Source organism: Leuciscus leuciscus (assembly GCF_965113295.1).
Source record: "Leuciscus leuciscus genome assembly, chromosome: 3".
Taxonomy (NCBI): Eukaryota; Metazoa; Chordata; class Actinopteri; order Cypriniformes; family Leuciscidae; genus Leuciscus; species Leuciscus leuciscus.
Window position 1 is genome coordinate 44,253,409 of NC_138727.1, and position 21,484 is coordinate 44,274,892.

The window sequence follows — 21,484 nt, forward strand, 5'->3', positions numbered from 1 at the left end:
CAAAATAAACACAAAACACATTTAAAAGAAGCAGAAATAAGGGATTCAGATGGAGGTTTCATGTTTCACTTGTATGTTTGACTTGTGATGTGCTAACCTCCCTTTGTCATTTTCTATTTATTTGTTTTGAATAATCCCTGTAATGCCTAAAATTGCAATAAAAAAAGAAAAGAAAAGGAAAGTAAAGAAAAAAGCAGAAATAAATGATAAACTCGTGGTAAAACATTTCTGAGCCAGTTTTAGTGTAACCCTACTAGGACCCGATTAGGATGCTCAGTATAGATGAAGTACAATGAGAAAGATAAAGAAAGTGAGACAGAGAAAGGGCTGAGGGTCAGAGTACGGATGATTTGAGGGGAGGACATATGGAGAACTGATTCATTCAGTTAATTTCCCTTCTACATTTGAGGTAGTATCACTGCTCACATATGGGTTTATGGATCTATACATACTTTCCTGCCAGGAGGTTGGACAAAGAGTATGCAAATGTTTAAAATGTTCTGCTTTGAGTTTGTAACTTTTGAAGATTTCAGCCAAAGCACTGACAATCACATCTCTGTCTGGTTGTTACCATGGTAATGTCTGAGTGTGTTTTTATATAACACAGTAGATAATCAAAAAATGTCTTAGGTCACTTATGTACAACATTTTAGTCATACAAGTAAATTCATTCTCAATCAAACCTGAGCGGCAGTTTGAATCATTGTGTGCTATTTGCAAAGGCATATAAATATTCTCTGTCTTAAACTGCAAGTCTGATTGTATTTAGTCAAGTCGCTGAATTCAACGTGCTCCAACCTGTTCTGAACTATTTACATTTTATAATGCAGTCCGCTGTTGACGGCACAAACAGCAGAGAAGAGATTGAGACGGAGATAAATTCTCTCTCTCCCAGTTCTGCTCTCCTTTAAAACGCTGGTGTTCTATAACCTCAACTCAACCCTCAGACAGACTGGAATACACAGACTGTATACACAAACTTGAAACTACTGTTGAAAGTTTGGAGTAAAAATATTTTATATGTTTTTGAAATAAGTTTTGCAGAAGTCTACATTCATTTGATGAAAAATACAGCAAAACTGTGCAATATTACTTCAAATTAAACTTTTAATATTACTATATTTTAATGTCATTTATTAGCAAAAGCTGCATTTTCATTACTCCAGTCTTCAATGCTCACGAAACTGAGTTGGTGCTCAAGAAACATTTCTTATTACTATCAGTGTTCAAAACAGTTTTGCTGCTTAATTTTTTTTGTTGTGATTGTGATTATTTTGTATAACTAGAAGTTGTTATAAAATTGATGCAGGTTCTGCAAATGTTGTTAATAAATGATAACAAAAAATGTCGCTTGGCCTCTCATGGCTTATTGCTTTATTAAAATGGCATGTCAACTACCTGAGTTTTCAACCAGTGTTCTTGTGAGCACAACGAATCCTTAAGTGTTGTGACTTGTGAGCACATCACATCTCTGATACAGATAACGTTTTAGCACTATGCGGTTTCATCTTAACACTTAATTTGCATTCTACCGACATCTCAATACAACATAATGTATGCTCATCCTCCTGAGTCACATTGTGAGAAATAGTCTGTCAATAAAACAAAAATAGCAATTGAAATTGGCATACAGGCGTTATGATTATATTGCTGTGGAACGGATTCATCTGGATACTAACGTATAGTATTATATTTCTTTGTAAAGATTCACTTACATAATCCTACATCATAAAAAAAATAAAAATCTAAATGCATAATTCTAATTGTGTAGACCTTAAAGCTTTAGTCCACCCAAAAATGCCGACATTATTTATTCGCCCTAAAGTTGTTTCAAACCTGTATTAATTTCCTTATTCCGTGGGACACAAAATAATATATTTTGAAGAATGTTGGTAATCAAATAGTTTGGTTTCCAATTGACTTCCATTGCATGAATAAAAAAATAGAATGGAATGGAAGTCAATGGGGAAAGAAACTGGTTACAAATATTCTTTAAAATGTCTTCTCTTATGTTCCACAGAAGAAAGAAATGCATACAGGTTTGGAACAAAAAATGATGATTAAATGATTTTCATTTTTGGATGAACTGTCCCTTTAAATAAAGAGAATATGTGGATATAATCCAGCGACAGCAGAACCTGTTAATGACAGTGCTCTGAATTTGAAAATGAGATGGATAGTTGGTTGTGCTCTGGACATTTGACAGGTTTTCAAGTTCATGAACCAACTACAAGGGCTCAGGCTGTTCTCAGATGAGGACAGTGGATCCGTATAGAGTGTTAATGGCTATTAGACTCTGGAGTGGCTGAGTTCATGTAGCAGCAGGGGCACAGGCAGCCTGCCGACTCGACACAGCATTTAGCATTCAGAGCAGAGAGATACCAGCTCATGCTATGACTGGAGGAGAGAGAGAGAGAGAGAGAGAGAGAGAGAGAGAGAGAACCCAAAAGAAAGAAAGAAAGAAAGATAGATGAGCATGGAACAGGAGTATAAGAGAGATGATGATAGAGCGTGATCAGAAGAGAGAGAGAGAGAGAGAGAGAGAGAGAGAGAGAGAGAGAGAGAGAGAGAGAGAGAGAGAGAGAGAGAGAGAGAGAGAGAGAGAGAGAGAAATCTGATTGCCTGCCTGCAGTAATGGAGTCAGGTGTCACCTAAAGGACAGGACAAAGGGACATACAGACAGACACCAGACAAGATGAATGTCTGAATGCCAATGAGACTCAATAGGACAATGGCTCTAGAGACAATTATGGGGCTTCAAAGAAAATCACCTAATCTGACAAACAATTACAGACCTATAATACAACGCTCAACTTACCAATCATAAAACTGACAAGCTTCTGTACTTTTGAACTGACCCCAACCACTCTGTACAGACCCTGATCATTAATACCTGCAAAAAAACACACAAAACAATAGCAGTTAGGTACTCTATAACCATCCCAGCTGATCTGGAAAAACTAAATAGCACACCAAGCTTTTCCTGCATTATCCAGAATGAAGCACAACAGGTTGTTGGTTTGGGCTGAGAAAAACTGCTAGATCATTCTGCTCTCTAGTGTTCAGAGGGTGTTACTACAGTATGTGACCTTACTGAAGGTTTTAGCAGAAGTTTTCCTTTGTTGATAGACAATAAACTGTAAATAATGCCTGATATGTTTTTATATGCATAACAACATTTTGTTACTTATTTTATGATTTTCATATATTAAAACAATACTGGGATTTACCTCTGGCTTCAATGGCGTTTATTGAATTTTTCACAAAGCTTATTCCCACATCATCCAACTGGGCATCGACTATGGAATACACAAATGTCATCATAATATACAAGCATACAAATACATTTTTTGTTTTTGTTGTGCATAAGCACTACAATTAAAGGTAAACTTCAGCTATAAACAGTAGCTCTGATATTAATTAGAGTTCACTCACTTCCTCTTTCTCTTGAATGTGTTCGGTTGAGATACTGCATCTGTGCGTGAGAGATAAACATCAGAAAACACAAACCATACCAGCATGAAACACATTACACCAAACAGAACTGAATTTATATACCAAACAAGAGACTATTACTGATCATTAAATGCTTTGAAGTACACACTGCCATTCAAAAGTTTGGGGTCGGTAGATGATTCAAATTATTTATATATATATATATATATATATATATATATATATATATGTTTTTCTTAAAATGTTTTTCAATATTACTACAGTTTAAATTAACCTCATGTTTTGTCAACTGATAATCAGAGAATTATTTTGACTGAATATAGGTTGAAGTTGAAGTGAGGGATTGACACACCGGCTCCTTTCCTCCCATCGCATGCATCCAGAATCTGTGGTCATCTTCTGAGATTGCCTGGACTGTCAGCACTGTTCCTGGTCTAGAAAAAAAATAAAAAAATACACAGACTTAGCCTGCTGCTATATACAAAATTAAAACTGACCACAACTACCTGTTTATTGTAGATTATTTGTCTTTTAGTGCATGATTCATTTCTAAACAGCTCCAAAATTGTTTTATCAAAATGTAGTAACTGTAAAGTGCCTTTCCATTTCATGTTTATATTATTTTAAGGTTGTGCCTCTGGATCAGACAAAGAGTTGTTTTGAGGGCACACACTTTGAGTGTTAATGAAGTTAAGTTAACAAAGAGAATAAAAGGAATACAGACAGATCAGTCCCTTCAGAAGCGAGGGCTATCTTTACATACAGGAGAAAAGTACACATTAGTGCTGCACGATTTTTGGTTTCAAACAGAGATCACAATTCTTTCACGATTCTGAGCAGAAAACTAAACAAAATACCATGTAATTTACAAGAGTTTCTGAAAAAAATTATAAATGCTGGAGTCTATTTAAAATCCGAATGAATTATTTGAAAAAATGAATGGTTTGAATGAATGATTCAAATGACTCACTCATAAATACTTCTTTGTTTCATTACTGGGAACATTGATCAGGTTTTTTTTTGGTTTTTTTACAAATCTGTTATTAAATGAATTATTCAATGACAAATTGATTTTTTTAACAGTCTCTTGTCACCACATGGTGGCGTAACAAAGTAATATATAGAATTGTTATTTGAAGTGTCAAGTTATGTACTTTCAAAAGGTGATTTACTCTATTTTGATAGTGTTTACGTATGTCTGAACTATACATTTTTATTCCAGTTCATGAATATATGAATATTTTTAACATAGAAATAATACTGGTTTAAAAGACTGTTTGTGAAGCTGTTTCATATTTACACTATATATAACAACTGCTCTCCCTGGATCAGCGGTAGCGCAGACGCAGATCTGAACGTTCCAGCGTTCCAGGTTTAATGGACACAGGCGAAATGTTGTCATTTAGGAATGAGATCGCGTGGGAGTTTGAATCAAGATTGCGATCTTTTAAAAAATGAACCGTGCAGCTCTAGCACACATGCAGCTTTTGTGGTGCAAATCTGGGGTTGTCTATTAACTTTGACTGTTCAATTCGAAACGGACCAAAATCCAGTAATTTTTCTTGTTTAAGATCCTTTTCACTTGGAAATACATTGGATTATGGAAATCAAAGGCATATTCATTTTGATGTTGAGTCATATTCTAATTTTGAAACATTCTGATGTGCTGTTTAAAAGATTCCACTAACCAGCCCCACGAAGCACACGATTAGCGTTCATCATACACTCTGCCCGGTTCAGCTTTGGCTTTGATTAATGAGGGTTCTGAGTGTATCCTGGATGATCAAAAATATTTAGATTTTCCTTATCCTCTGACAAATGAGATGTAGTACCAATGAATCTATTTTGTCTCGCACTCATGTTAAACACAGTAGTTTCAGAGGGATTTACGGTCCTATTGTTTTTCTTTTCCTGTTTATTATCATCATAAGATAAATGTATAAACCTTAACAATAAAAAACGACAAATTTTGTTGGATTTGTTTTCAAAGGGGTCATAAAATGCATCAGATCTTTATATTATGTACACAAAACACTTGGCAAACTGATTGGCAAAAAAATATCCAATGCAAAAACAATGATTGCTTTTGAAGACAAAATACTTGCCACTGTTGTAGCTTGCAATACAAGATATTTAGAAAAAAAATGTCAGCTTGTTGAGATTAATAAACAAAAATGAAGAGTCAGTTGTTGAGAGTACACATCCTTGATTTACATGTGCCTGTTAAGGGGCGTTTCAACTCAATTCAACTTATTTTCAACAGGGGAGTTAGCTGGGTAAGAAACTTGCAGTAAGTTTGTATTGTAGAGTAAACTATGATGTGTAAATAGAAAGGACATTTTGAGTTTCTATTTCATGTCCCCTTTAAGCAAAAAATCTACTTGTCAAGGAATACTGGGTTACAAGCGAGTCATAGTAAAACATTGTAAAAGTTTTTATTTTTTATGCATAAACAACATTATTTCTGGTGAATCAGAAACGCATCATTACATTTATTCATGTAAACCATTATAACCGGAGGCATGGCCAACATACCGATCTGTGATCTCTATGTCTAGGCAGAACCTCCTGTCAAGTGTCTCTGTGGTTTTGCGGACACAAGACTTCATTGTAACAGAGTCCGTCTCACCCTGAAAGGATAAAGAACATTCTGTGAACAGCAGATCAGCAATACATTAACATTATATGAAACATGCCATTAAGACTAATGTGTCATGTGTGATGAGAACTTACAAGCTTCCCGCCTGATCTCTGGTCAAACGTTTTCATGTGTAGAATTTTTTGTTCTTTGACAAACGTGCAATAGCGTTTCACCCAGCTGGATCCAAAAGGAGGAGGTCCTGCAGAAATAGCAATAACTATCAGTAATGCAACCAGCAAAGCGCAGGATACATGGCATGACAGTCAGTAAAAGTAATAGGCACAAAAGAGTTGTAAAATGATCTTGTCCATCATAAAAATGGTCTTGCGTACGTTTCTCCTGCATGTAAAGATAGCCCTCGCTGCTGATGGGGCTGGTCTGTCTGTACTCCTGTGGCGACTCTTTGATTCTCTTCAATAACTCATACACCTCAGAGCGTGTGCCCTCAAAACGACTCCGAGTCTGAAAGCAGAGGCACAACAAAATAACACAATCATTGAGGAAGTTTTACAAATTCTGTGAGGGCCTGGTAACTGGGAATTTACACTGATGGAATTCCCAAAATCTTTGGAATACATTGGGAAATTACTCAATCCATTAAAAAAAAACCCACCTCAATGTGTTTAAACATTCTAATCCATGTTTTCAATCTATACATCCTCAGAACTCTGACCCTGACCATCACAAGTGATTTACAACTGATTCAAAACAAAACACCAGCGAGGACAGTGACGCGGTCCAATCAAATAGGACAAGGGAGGAAGTCGGCTCTCAAACTTCCGGCTTAGAAGTTAAACACAATGGAAGGTCAATGCAAACAAAGGCCTTTAAGTTTCCCTTGGAAACCTTGGCCCTCTCAAAACGCTGCTGTATCCTGTCTTGGTTACTCTCTTTCCATGTCACTCAGCGAGCTAATAACATTAACAAGAAGTTATATTTATTTATTTATTTTACAAATCTTTACGAGTAAATCGTTCAAAAAAAGATTTAAAGTTTAGTGTATTAAAGTAAACAAATATTATGAAAGTTTTTACTTACATTTTGAATATTGATTTGAAGGGCCTTTTTGTAATGATCAAAATCTTTGGCCAACTCATATCCCTGATGATAGAAAGTAAATACAGTCTGAAAGAATGCCAGCATCTGCACAAGAGAGAGAGAGAGGGGAAGAAGGGAATGAGTGAAAGTAAAAAATAGAACTACTTATATCCACTAGGACAAACATTACCATGTTCATATATGTTTTTGTGTCTAAATCTCTATGTGATGTCAAAGAACACGGTTTCATGTAAGTAGAAAGTCAAACAGACATCCATAAACTGGAAAATAATCAGGTAAATATTCGCTCTGCTAAAACACTCAGCTAAATTAGAAGGATACTAATTTATGTGTTTATGCAAACTATTAAATTGTTTGTCCTAGGTGAATTAGTGAGAATGCGGGCCCAAATAGACCCACTTGCAGATGGCCTGGACAAACCCATATTTAAAAGAGGCTTTTGTGTGTGGTAATTGCACCAAATCTAACCATGCTGTACTTACTGAATATAATTCTATTTCATTTATTTATTTGATATACGGTAGGCTACACTTTTTCCTCAGTATTTTTAAACAAATAAATGCAGCCTTGGTGAGCATAACAGACTAGTGTAAATATGATTATGGTTACCAATATTGTTATTATGTAACTTACCTGTATATACATAGTGTCCACTTTCATTTTATAATCAAAGTTTAATTTAGTCATTTTCAACTCAGTTTTGAATAAAATTTGCAAACTTACAACATTACAAGAAATAGTAAGATTATTATGCCAGCAAGCCATTCCAAACATAGCCCTTATTTTTGTTATTCTATTTGGTGCGCATGGCAGCTTTTTACTAAGTGTTATGAAAATACAGATGAAATAGTGTATATGTATAAATACATTAATAAATGTATATTTGCAATGTGTATTCTGGTGCTGTACAATCGCTTCACAGCATTGAGAGTTATTTCATTAAATGTGTTTCCTTTCTTTTTAGTGGCATGTGAAACCATACCAAATGCTGTTGATAGACAAACATGAAAGCAAACCATGTTGAAACAAATCAAGTTGAACGACCATCTGGATGAAGGGTCATGCACTCACAGGCTCAACACACTCAAACTTCTTTCTCTCCTGTATCTCCTGCAGCTTGCAAACGTACTCCAGAGACGTCTCCTGGAAGTGCTGTCTCGTCGCCTCCACCGACACGTCTGCCTGAAAGACAGACAGAATGAAAAAAAAAAAAAAGTTGAAGAAAACAAGAAACAGAAGTCATCACATGAAAATTAAGAGTGACTTAAGATATGCAGATGGAGATATGGGTTTTCCAAAAGCTGTCTGCCTGTCCATGTGTTGCCTGCCTTACAACACACAAAGGGCCTTATTCTGAAAATGTAACATTGAAAACAAAGAAATGACTTGGATCATGCAATTGAGTAAAGTATTGTGTGAATGTAAACAGTGCTAAACAATAACTACTTTAATATAGTTATTAGTTGTGCAAATACAGTTAAATGCAGTGCATCACACTGACGTCTCTTAGCAACATTCCATGGCGAACTCCATCATAAATAAACACACTTATGTAGGCTTAAAGTCTCAAAGCTTTACCAAAAGAACTTGGAACTTGCAATTGAAGGAATCTATGCCCACATACACACTGCCAAGTTTTGGCAACTGCATTTAAATGTGGGAATGAATCACTTAAGCTTTTGTCCTGTGTGTGTTATGCGTTCTGGCGTATAATGGATACAGGAATAACTCCCAAAATTCATTCAGTTGGCATTGCAATAACCACAGCAACGTTTAGATTTCATGTAAACAAGAAAATTGGACGCCAATAGTTTAACTTTAACCCAAATGGTGTTTGTGACATTAGCTAGTTTTAACATTTATTATAGTTAATATTACTAAAGACGTAATCATCTGATTATTTTATTTTTATTTTTTATAAACCACTACCAACAGATTCTCTTTTTTAAATCATTAAGCCCATGCTTTAAACCGAGTGCCTAATCTGCATTGTAAATATAGGACTGGTGGGAGAAACTACTGCGGAGAGACACAGCATAAAAAAATAAATAAATAAATGAATGTCTGCATTAACACTGAGTTTTGAATTAAGTTGTCTTGAGATGTAACAGTGTCTAAATATGTACAGTAGAATAATTTGTTGCGCACTAGATTAGACTGAATGACCAAAATCCTCATCCCTAACCATATTTGTCTGGAGTCAATGTGTACATGGCCCATGACAAATTAAGTGTCTTATGAACTGGAGAAAATGTAGCAGTCCTCTGGCATTCTTAAGTATTTCTATGTATCTTATAGAAGTTTGTCTGCTGTGAACATCAGTCTGACACTAAATAGCCCACTGCTAAAACCACAGCCAAAAAAAACACGTCATTAGGTCCAGAGGAACATAATGGCCCAACAGTCTCTAGTGGTTTTTGTGCTCAATGTATACAACATTCATGGCTGATGGGTACGCCTTAAAAGGTTATGTTCCCCAGACATTGTTCGATCAAGTGAGATGCCTAGCTTCTTATATATAGTAGAAATAATGACAGACTGTGCCTTCACTAAACAACTGCAATAAACAGTATAGTAAAGAATATAGAAAACCATTGACCTTTTTTTTTTTTTTTTTTTTTTATAAAGAAGAAAACCAGCATTTCTAAAAATAGTTTGCATTACACATCCATCTTGTGTGTGGGAAGAATGAAATGTAAAGTACCTCCTGTAATTGTGGCTCCTTCTTCTTTGCTGACATGTTCAAAAGTTTCTCTAGCGAGCTGTAGTACTTCTCTGTTTCCTTCTCGTACCTCTTTCTCTCTGCCTGAAATATCAAATGGAGGAAATTACTATTTTTTATATATGGAACTGGTTACAATAAATTTACATTTTTCCATTCATTTTAATTACATCAATGCAAATATCCTTAATGTGGGAGCTAACAGTGAAGATCTAGAATTTTACCTTTGCTGAGCCGAGATGCTCTTTCCGAAACTTTTCTAAAGGCTTCATCAGTGTCTCTGTGATGTTTCTCATCTGTGAAAATGCCATTCATTAATTTGATATATAATACTTGGCCATTTAATTTAATTATATTAAACATTAGCAGAAACAGGATGATTTTCTTTCATCAAAACTTGAGCGAACACATTGTAGGTTTCAATTTTAAATGTCAATAAAGGTGACATCATTGCATCACCTATTCCGCAGTCATGACTAAACCTGCACAGAAACTGTAATAAATCAAATAGCTCCACAGATTTCTACAGAAATTGAACAGCTGCCATTCATAAAATTCTACACTTCCCCCACTGCTTCCATATTTGTTTACTAAATACGCTGGATAATACAATACTTTCATCTAATAAGAGTACACATTTTAAGAAGTTAGCAGAATTTTTTATTTTTTTTATTTTTATTAAAACAAACATTAAACAAAAAGGTAATATTATGCTCTATATTCTATATGGTCCTTGTGATGACAAGCCAAATAGAATGCAATAGTATGGAGCCGCTAAAACAGGGTTGGGCAACACAGGACTTCGAATTATACTTTCCTGCAGAGTTAAGCATCAACCCCAATCAAACACCTGAAGAAGCTAAACAAGGTCTTCAGAATAACTAGAAAACTACAAGCAGATGAGCTTTATCAGGGTTGGAGATAAACTTTTGTGTTCCAACAAGAAACTGCATTAGATCGCAAAATCTTAGCACTCTCTCACAAAAAAATTGTTTTACGATCCTCAAGAAACTTTGCGTTTACTCTCTAAACTTTTGCCTTCTCTCATAAATCGCATTCCCCTAAGAAACTTTGCATTTGCTCACAACATAATAATTATTTCCATCACAAGTTTTGTATTTGTCCAAGAAAGTTCATGAGAGAACACAAAACTTTTCTCTGAGAAATGCAGAAGTTTTGCGAGCAAACCCAAACACATCGAAAAACCATTTCCCTTTAAGGACTCAGAACATCAATATGAATGCAGCTCTGCACATATCTGTTATGATTTATTTATATTTGCGGTGTAAATCAAGCTTCTTGAAATTCAGGAACACTTTTCCCCATTTGAAGTAATTAAGGACATTCTCTTTACCCTGAAATGAGATAATGAAATAACCAAGGCAACCCATGATGTGACTGTTAGAATGAGCATCTCCAGTCTACCATTACTCTGTTTCTGACCCTGTCAGGACCTGTTAGCTCTGCCCCTTCCACACATGACTCCAGTGAGCCAAGGGGCCATAACGTCATTGGCCCGCTGCGGTGTTATGAACGGGTGGGGCTCAAATCTGAGCTCATGACAACTGTCAGCTGTTGCACTTTGAGTCATGGGCAGGACCTTCAGCTCTCTAATTCTGCATACTAAATAAATACTAACATGACCTACATGCAACATGAGCCCTTCCTACCTAGATGGTTAACCACCTATTAGAATATATAGTCCTCTCATACCTTAAGAATGCAAAAAAAAAAAAGTCTATGCCAGAGGAAGGGATTTGTCAATCTAATAGGTAAAAACTGAAATCTTTTCTTTTGTCTAATTTTTTAAGTTAATAACAGATAACACAAGTGCCATTGGACGTTCTTTTGTTTTTGAAAGTACAGTTCCTACACAACACAGTTGAGGTGGCATGACTCAACATAAGCAGCAGTCTTGTGCAATCTCTGAGTAATCTGTGAGATATGACACAAATAACTTATGGCAATGTAACTCACTTCCTGTGGCAAAAACTGTGACTAAAGAATGCAAGAACAAACAGAGGACTGACGTCGCTTTACAGACTATGTGTTGAAAAGTGTGTTGAACTCAGTGTTAAAACTGATTACTGATTACTGTATGTCTCTCCACAAGCAAATGGCCATGCTGGCATGTTCCAAAAATATCTTTTAGCCTGCAAGGAATTGAGTGAAATGTATAACAGAGAGTGTGTTAGGTGCAAGTCTCAACTGGTTGTGCTCACCATCAGCTCTCTTTGGTCTTCCAAGTTTCTGAGAAAGGATGAGAACTCTTGCAAGGATTCATCTGAAATTACACATATGCAGACACTGAGCAAAGCACAATATAAGCAAATGTATGCATGTATGTAAATTAATATATGCAAAAAGGGGGGAAAAAAACTCACCAATGCACTTCTCATCGTCAGTTTTGGCATCGCCGATGTATTCAAATTTGAACTCCCCCAGGCACTGAGCAAACTTCTTCTGGGCCAATGAAAGCTCTGTAAGGCAAATAGGGAAGACAGAGGGAAATCAGGAATTGTATTATTTTTGGATGTTCTAGTGGCAGAGAGTTTTCCTTTTCATTAATTTTTCCTTTTCATTTGGGAAGGTGTGTCACACATTAACCTACGCTACCATTAAACGTTTGGGGTCAGTAATATTTTGGTATATACTTTATAAGGTCTCACTTGTTAACAGTAGTTAATGTATTAATTAACATTTATTAACTAATATGAACAAATATGACTTGATTTGTAGATAAATAATAAATGTTGTAGAAGTATTGTTAATTCTTAGTTAATGATAACTAAAGTGGTTAACTAATGTTAACTAATGAAACATTATTGTAAAGTGTTGTAAAGTGTAAAAAAAATAATAAGTAAATTGTATTCAGCAAGGACACATTAAAATAAATCAAAAGTGACATTAAGGACATTTATGATGTCACAAAAACATTTCTAGTTCTATTGAAACATTCTATTCATCAAAATGTCCTGGAAAATGTCCCTTTAGAGCAGGGGTGGGCAACTTCGGTCCTGGAGGGCCACTGTCCTACAGAGTTTAGCTCCAACCCTGAAAAAATCACCTGCCTGTAATTTTCTAGTAATTCTGAGGACCTTGATTAGCTTGTTCAGGTGTGTTTGATTAGGGTTGAAGCTAAACTCTGTAGGACAGTGGCCCTCCAGGACCGGAGTTGCCCACCCCTGCTTTAGAGACTTCTTTCAAAAACACTAAAACATCTTACAGCCCCCAAACTTTTGAATGGTAAAGTATGTAAACCAATCCATCACATGACCTTAAACATTTAAAACACACAATCGTTTTATTGTATCGCACTGGGAATATTTGGATAACATTGTCTTCTGTTCAGGTGAAGTATTCCCAAAGAATAGTTTAACAATACCACCTATTTACAGATATGAGCTGGTCATAATGAAAACGAAAGTTATGCTCTGCAAACATCCTGCTGGACTCTTATGTTGCCAAGAGCATCCTGAAGGAGCAGGTGTTGCTAATAGATACCAAGAATTCCCCTTCCCTGAGGAAAACATGTGGAAAACCCAATGAAAAAAGGGATGGGACTTCGCCTGGGGGAGGATTTGTAAATCAGAGAGAGCAAATTTCATTCTGTGGATTCCCAAAGGATGATCCCGATATAAGTGAACTCTCACTGGGGTCCGTGGGACAGAGTGCTGGGGTATTTTAGGACGAACACTATGAGCAGTATCCAGCAATGTAGTGTCATCAACACTGACAGCTGGGCCCGTCCGTGTGAAATGAGCTGGCAGTGCAGTAGACCTATCACATCTTATTCTGCTAACTATGGCGGTTTCTAAATTTGCTTGCCATATTTGTCTCAGATTTAGTCTTTTATCCTTGTAATCCACTTTTAAGAGTCATTCTAATTGATTCCATTCAGTCATTCATGAATGACCCATATTTCATTTATGGCCACACAGCTACCCATTAAGCTGCTTACTCCACCCTCTTGCCTAGTCCGAACTAAAAACGCCGGTCAACTCATCTGTGAGGGTTGGAGTGAATGTGGATTCCTCTACAACAATGCTCAATCATGCGAGTCTGGCATAGTGGACTTGCTGACTACATGCCCCAGGACAGAACGGACTGAGAATGTCAAGAGATAAATGTGAATGATAAACACTATGCTCTAGGGCAGGGCAGGGCAGTGGTATTCAATTAAAGTTCCATGAGACCCAGTCTCTACATTTTTGACTTTAATATCAACTGAGTTTATAGTTTATGTAGCTAAACAAATCATTGCTGAAAAAAGTCACCAAAGTAAATATATTGTTTAAAATCATTAAATCAATAGTCCGTGCACACAATGTTAAATTCACCTTTACAGACCCCATGTGGTAAAAATCAAGTTTTAAAGTTGTTTATATGTCTGTGTGGTGCTTTTAATATACTTCAAGACAAACCATGTGCAATGTCATAAGTCAACACCGTTGCTGAGTATTTTCTCCTTAAAACTGCAGTGTACCAAAGACATTCTTAAAAACGCTGTTTGAAACCGCCTCTCTTTCCTACCATCACAAACTTGTAACCAATCCTGTCAATGTGCAGGGTGGGGCTTTTACCAAATCTGTTTTGTCAATATGATATATAGTATCAACTGAGGGTGCTCTTGCTTTTGTCTGAGGGTGCTTAGCACCCCCAATAGTCCCCACAGAACCGGGCCAGCCAGTATAATTTGCTCTTCCTCTTCTTCTGAATCAGCTGGTGTGATAGAGTGGAGACAGGGACTAATTTCCATATTCAGGGATTCACGTACACTAAATGAAGAAAGAATTCAAGCTATTTTAAGGCATGAATAAATTATTTTCACAGGGATTTTTTATTTATTTATTTATTTTATATGTAATTTTGATTATCAAAGATGATTTAAGGCAGGGGTGTCAAACTCAGTTCGTGGAGGGCCACAACCCTTCAGAGTTTAGCTTCAACCCTAATTAATCCAGCTAATCAAGGTCTTCAGGATTACTAGAAACTTCCAGGCAGGTGTTTTTGGAGCTGGTTGGAGCTAAACTCTGCAGGATTGTGGCCCTCCAGGAACTATGATTATTCTGTTTATTGCCGAGAAGTATATTAATGTCTAGAATACATCCATGACAGCAACCTCTTACACAGCATCCATCCACCCATCTGTAAAGACAACATCTGTCTAACAATGTTTCTATTAACACCACTGTGTGCAGGGGAGGTTGATCGCCTAATTCTAGTGGGTATTAGGAAGGGCAAATGGCAGCCCGTGGGCAGCTGGGCACTGGACTAATTCAAAGCAGTGTTTGATGAGCTTCTGTTCTTTTAGCCAGACTCAAAATAGAGTCACCAGGAAACAGTTTTATTTCCTTTCTTTCATAAGTGTTCAATGTAAGCATCACTCTGTAAACATATGAAGTCGTGGCTGTGGAAGTTACAACAACATGCAATCAAAAGTGAAATTCAAAACTAAAAGTGCCATGAGCAGATCAGACTATTTATAATGACGTAATGACACAAAGACATGCTCGAATTTCCCACGGAAATCCACCAGTACCACTGGTATTAAAAACATTATTACAAGCTTACCGTTTTGAATCGAGATAAGGCAAGCAGTTTTGAACACTGGCTGGTTGTGTACTTGCTTAAAAATTTATTTTGGATAATTTTTAACCCCAAAAAGTTACGAAATGACATATAAAAGTAAAATTATACAAATACACGCTACCATTTAAAAGTTTGGGGTTGGTAAGTAAAAAGGAAAAGAAAAAAGTGTTTTTGAAAAAAAGTCTCTTATGCTCACCACGGCTGCCTTTATTTGATAAAAACTATAACAATTTAAAATGAATTCTCTCCAACGGTGAAATGATGGTTTGACATGCACCCGCCTCCTCTCGCTCAATCCTCTCATTCACCCTGGTTGAATAGTGTTGGTGTTACATGTCCTCATGTATCATTTTAGTGATTCCCGCAGGTTTCGCGCTCACACCAAAAGCTTGTGCAAAAAAATAAGCCACGTAACAAGGATTTTTTTTTTTTTTTTTATAGATATAGAATAGTAAGTTTTAGTAAAATTGAAACAAATGTTGGCGAAAGAGATGCGGCTTTAGTAGATTCCTGAAGATGAAAGATTCAGCATCTTGGGTTGAGATAGGCAGGTCATTCCACCAGCTTGGAACAGTCAAGGAAAAGGTCCGTGGAAGTGATTCTGTGCCTTTTTGGGCAAGTTTCTGGATGGCACATTGGTCTGAAGTAATGAGTTATGATATAGGGGTACAGAGCTATCATTCCGGTTCCCAAAAAACCTAAAATCACTGGACTTAATGACTACAGACCTGTCGCTCTCACGTCTGTGGTCATGAAGTCGTTTGAAAGACTGGTGTTGGCCTATCTGAAGGACATCACTGGACCCCTGCTGGATCCCTTTCAGTTTGCTTACAGAGCAAACAGGTCTGTGGATGATGCAGTCAACATGGGACTGCACTATATCCTGCAACATCTTGACAGACCTGGGACTTATGCACGGATCTTATTTGTGGACTTCAGTTCGGCCTTCAATACCATCATCCCTGATCTTCTCACAGCCAAACTGACTCAGCTCTCCATGCCATCCTCAATCTGTCAGTGGATCTCCAGCTTCCTGACGGACCGGCAGCAGCGAGTGAGACTGGAGAAACTCACATCCAGGACCCTCACCATCAGCACTGGCGCCCCCCAAGGGTGCGTTCTCTCCCCACTGCTCTTCTCCCTGTACACTAATGACTGCACTTCTAAAGACCCCTCTGTCAAGCTCCTGAAATTTGCAGACGACACCACCGTCATCGGTCTCATCCAAAATGGTGACGAGTCTGCTTACAGACTGGGGGTTGAACAGCTGGCTGTCTGGTGCAGCTATAACAACCTCGAGCTGAACACGCTCAAAACAGTGGAGATGATTGTGGACTTCAGGAGAAAATCCCCAGCACTCCCCCCTCTCACCATCATGAACAGCACTGTGGAAGCAGTGGAGTCATTCAGGTTCCTGGGCTCTACCATCTCTCAGGACCTGAAGTGGGCAAATCACATTGACTCCATTGTGAAAAAGGCCCAGCAGAGACTGTACTTCCTTCGCCAGCTGAAGAAGTTCAATCTGCCACAGGAGCTGCTGATCCAGTTCTACTCAGCCGTCATTGAGTCTGTTTTAAGCACTTCCATCACTGTCTGGTTTGGTTCAGCTACCAAATCGGACATCAGGAGACTACAACGGACAGTCCGGACTGCAGAGAGGATTATTGGTGCCCCCTTGCCAACCCTCCAGGACCTGTACTCTTCCAGAGTGAGGAAGAGAGCAGGTAAAATCATCACAGACTCCACTCACCCTGGACACCCCCTGTTTGAACTGTTACCGTCAGGACGGCGACACAGATCACTGGCCACAAGAACATCCAGGCACAGGAACAGTTTCTTTCCACAGGCCATTTCCCTTCTGAACACTTAACATGCCCCCCAAGGCATATGCCTGTTAGTGCAATACTCCCACTGTCTAGTGCAATATTCTCTAACTCAGGTGATATTTATATTTATATTATTCATACTACTCAAAATACTGTAAATATGTTCATAATCTGTAAATGTTTATTTGGACTAAACCCAACTGTGACCCTACTTTTTTACTTTTATACTATTTTTATTTATTTTTAATATATTTTATTCTTAGAATTTGTATTACTATGTTTCTTGTTGTATTTGTATTTGTATTTGTATATGTGCACTGGAAGCTTCAGTACCAAGAAAAATTCCTTGTGGGTGCAAGCACACTTGGCAATAAAGCTCATTCTGATTCTGATTCTGAGCCAGTGGTTGTTCTGTAAGCAAACATCAGTGCCTTGCAATTGATGTGAGCGGCAATTGGCAGCCAGTGCAACTTTATGAGGAGAGGTGTGACGCATGCTCTCTTCAGTTTGTTAAAGACCACTCTAGCTGCAGAATTATGGATCAGTTGCAGAGGTTTGACAGTGCATACTGGAAGACCTGCCAAGAGAGCATTACAATAGTTCAGTCTGGATAGAACAAGCGCTTGGTCAAGGAGTTGTGTATGCTCTGATAGGAAGGGCCTGATCTTCCTAATGTTGTATAAGACAAATCTGCAGGACCGGGCAGTTCTAGCAATGTGGTCTGTGAAGATCAAATGATCATCAATTACAACTCCAAGGTTCCTGACTGACCTTGATGGAGTTATGGATGACGAACCTAGCTGAATGGAGAAGTTGTGATGAAGTGCTGGGTTGGTCGAGACCACAAGCAGTGTGGTTATTTGTGTTATCATTTGCAATTTGTTTATTTGTTCTTATTTTATTACTAAATGTTTACTTTTCTTTATTTCGTTTACGTCTCCATACCGGCGTGATGACTCCGATCTTCAACCAGATGGAACTGGATAATAGTCTGATTGTTCCAATCCAATCTGACTTCTGACCTATAATGCTGCCTGATTCATAATCACACACTGTTCGTTCGTTGGCCAGAGGAGAACTGGCCCCCCGACTGAGCCTGGGTTCTCCCAAGGTTTTTTTCTCCATCCTGCCACCTGATGGAGTTTTGGTTCCTTGCCACTGTCACCTTTTTTCACCTTTGTTGCCATTGGCTTTTGGCTTGCTTAGTTGGGGACATTAAATTTAACATTTAATTTAATATTCAACAATATTATTGATCTGCCTGCACTGACACCATTAAATGAGAACTTAACTGAGCTGAACGATGACATCATGGTTTTCTCCACAGCGGCTATATATATATATATATATATATATAAAATAACTAAATTAATAACTTTTTTACAACAAAAATGAAACATCACTGAACTTACCGGTACTCAAGTTTGTATCGAATTTCAATATTTTTCAAGGTATCGCTTTGAAGTTGGAAACTCCAGGATCGTGACAACACTACTATATAGAGCAGTCAATACAGGCAACATCAGCTGAAAAAAAACAAGTTCAGAAACTTGAGATATGGTCTACCCCATATACTCTGGACTCAGCAGTAATGTGCAGGCTTTAACAGGACAGACAGAGACCTGACTCATGGCACTGAGATATGTTGCTCACTCACTCACTCACTCATGGGAAATGCTTGAAGCATTGTATTAGAGGGACTGTGACTTAAGGGGTCTTAGGATGCATTCAGAAAGGGCATAGTGTTATGGAAATATCAAGAGGGACGTGCTAACAGCACACACACACGGAGGTTCGGCCCATTGACAACACCCATAAAATTCCCTGGTCAATCCGAGGGAATTCTTCAACAGTAAAGCATTTTGAATGAAAACACAAACCAAAAACAACACACCCTGGAAACTGTGATTGTAAGGTCAAATTCTGAGTACAGCCAAACCCTGGTGCTGACCCAAGCAAACTATTTTGTCAAATTAATGACAGAGACTCAGTGACCATTACAATTTTCTGCACCAAGCATTTGCCATAGATTTGATAACAAATATATTATGTAGCCTAGCCCTTAAAATGATAGCAAAAAGCCACTCGTTCCAGGAAACTGACAACACTGTCGTGTCAACCTATATATTATGCAGAGGTTAAATACGGGTTTGGTGCCTTATTGTCAAAACAGAGGCACTGGCAGAGGCACATATTTTAGTTTCAAACACAGAGGCCTGCATTTAAAGTGACGTTATAGCCTACGTTTTAAATTGAGAGTGAAGACAGACACACTTTGCTGATAAATTAAACTGCAAGGCTTGCTGCATGCCTGCACCATGACTTTGAAACCAAAGACACCCGTTCAAAAAAAGAATTCACCCAAAAAAGAAAATCATGTTATAATTTACTCACCCTTATATCATTCCGGAAAAGTTTTCTTTTTATCCGTTGAACACAAATGCTACTTTCCCCCACACAGTTAAGGTGAATGTTTACCAGGGGCTGTCAAGTAAAAAAAAAAAAAAAAAAAAAAAAAGGACAGAAATCTCCATAAAAATACCATAACAGTCCCAAATATAGCACATCAAGGTGTGTCACATCAGGTCGGATGCCAATGATTCAAAATGACTTGAGGTGCTAAATTTGATATGCACACAATGGTTTTAAGGACTACTTTTATGACGCTTTACTGCCCCTGGTCAGCATTTACTTTTTGGAAAAAAGAAACATCCTGCTTAAAATCTGTGGAATATTACAATGGAATAAAGAAAACTTTGGAACATCAAGATGATGAGTACTTTCATAACCAATGTCTTTTGTTTGTTTGTTTTTGGCTTTACTGGAGCTTTACTTGTTTACTACATACACAAGCATGCAGTGTCTTCACAAAACGAAATAATGACATAATGAATATATTTTTCTATTGCATAGGAAAAACAAAAAAAAACAAATTCAATTTAGTAAAACAACACTGATTTATTATAATTATTATTACTACTACTATTATTTCAATGAATATCATCATACAAAGATATTTTTTATTACGTTTTAAAACATTGATTAAATTGTTAAAGTTGAACTAATTCATTTGATTAGACACTATTTGAAGAAGAAGAAGAAGAAGAAGAAGAAATTAGGGCATTAAATAAAGGATTTTACAAGCAATTTATGTTTACATTTATTCTCAAGGTCTAACAAATATGTGGAATTAATTGCCTTCCCTATTAATGGTGTAACATGATATATACTGTAATAAATATAGAAACTGAATGATATATATATATATATATATATATATATATATATATATATATATATATATATATATATATACATGGGTTGGAAAATGAAACCTAAACACCTGTTTTAGACCACTATAATTTATTAATATGGTGTAGGGCCTTCTTTTGTGGCCAAACAGCATCAGTTCATCTTGTGAATGACACATTCAAGTCCTTCACAGTGGCCAGAGGGATTTTGAGCCGTTCCTCTTCCTGAACAGTGACCAGGACACCATGTGATGCTGGTGGAGGAGGAAAACCTTTTCTGACTTGCTCCTCCAAAATACCCCAAAGTGGCTCAAAAATATTCAGATCTGGTGACTGTGCTGGTCATGGGAGATGATCAACTTTACACCATTATGTCACAAGTCTTGCTGTGTGTATTGGCGCATTATCATGCTGATCCACAGCTCCCCTTCAGGGTACAATGTTTGTACCCATTAGGTGCACATGTTCCTCCACAACGGTTCAGTAGTCATTGAAAGTGACGCGCCCATCAAGCACAGTAGGGAATGCAATTATATTGCAGCCCAAACCATCACTGATCCACCCCGTGCTTCACTCTGGGCAGGTTGTTGAGCCTCTTTAGGGCTTCTCCACACCGTAACTCTTAAAGATGTGGGAAAGACAGCGAAGGTCATCTCATCAGAGAACAAAATGTTTCACATTGTCCAGAGCCCAAGATTTGCACTGTTGGCAGTGGCACCACTGAAACAGACATTTGTCATTGGCACGAGGGACCAAAGGTTTGGCTATAGCAGCCCGACCATGAATATTGACTCTGAATATTGTCTTCAGTGTTTAAGCTTTTAAACAAAGATTTCTTTGTGTACTTAAAGTTAGCTAAAATAGGAAAGTCTTACTGCTCTCTGTCAAGCAGGTTTACAGACAGTTGAGTAAGACAGACACACACACACACACACAC

At 37.4% G+C, this 21,484-nt stretch overlaps 1 protein-coding gene and 1 long non-coding RNA gene across 3 annotated transcripts in view; both read right to left on the reverse strand.

The window, feature by feature from the left end:
- arhgap10 (Rho GTPase activating protein 10) overlaps positions 1 to 21,484 on the reverse strand; it is an 82,778-nt gene that overhangs the window by 38,905 nt on the left and 22,389 nt on the right. For both annotated transcript variants that reach the window (XM_082163225.1, XM_082163226.1), the window contains exons 2-14: positions 12,263 to 12,358; positions 12,101 to 12,162; positions 10,103 to 10,174; positions 9,861 to 9,962; positions 8,228 to 8,338; positions 7,136 to 7,240; positions 6,430 to 6,559; positions 6,190 to 6,296; positions 5,992 to 6,086; positions 3,809 to 3,890; positions 3,436 to 3,475; positions 3,231 to 3,299; positions 2,819 to 2,893 (exon numbers count right to left, since the gene is read on the reverse strand). In XM_082163225.1, the coding sequence (XP_082019351.1) occupies positions 2,819 to 2,893; positions 3,231 to 3,299; positions 3,436 to 3,475; positions 3,809 to 3,890; positions 5,992 to 6,086; positions 6,190 to 6,296; positions 6,430 to 6,559; positions 7,136 to 7,240; positions 8,228 to 8,338; positions 9,861 to 9,962; positions 10,103 to 10,174; positions 12,101 to 12,162; positions 12,263 to 12,358 (1,146 nt within the window). The remainder of the gene's footprint in view (positions 1 to 2,818; positions 2,894 to 3,230; positions 3,300 to 3,435; positions 3,476 to 3,808; positions 3,891 to 5,991; positions 6,087 to 6,189; positions 6,297 to 6,429; positions 6,560 to 7,135; positions 7,241 to 8,227; positions 8,339 to 9,860; positions 9,963 to 10,102; positions 10,175 to 12,100; positions 12,163 to 12,262; positions 12,359 to 21,484) is intronic.
- Positions 12,735 to 14,093, reverse strand: LOC309494063. The gene is made up of 2 exons (XR_014204205.1): positions 13,077 to 14,093; positions 12,735 to 12,853 (listed from the first exon to the last, which is right to left on the reverse strand). It is a non-coding gene; the product is annotated as an uncharacterized lncRNA (long non-coding RNA).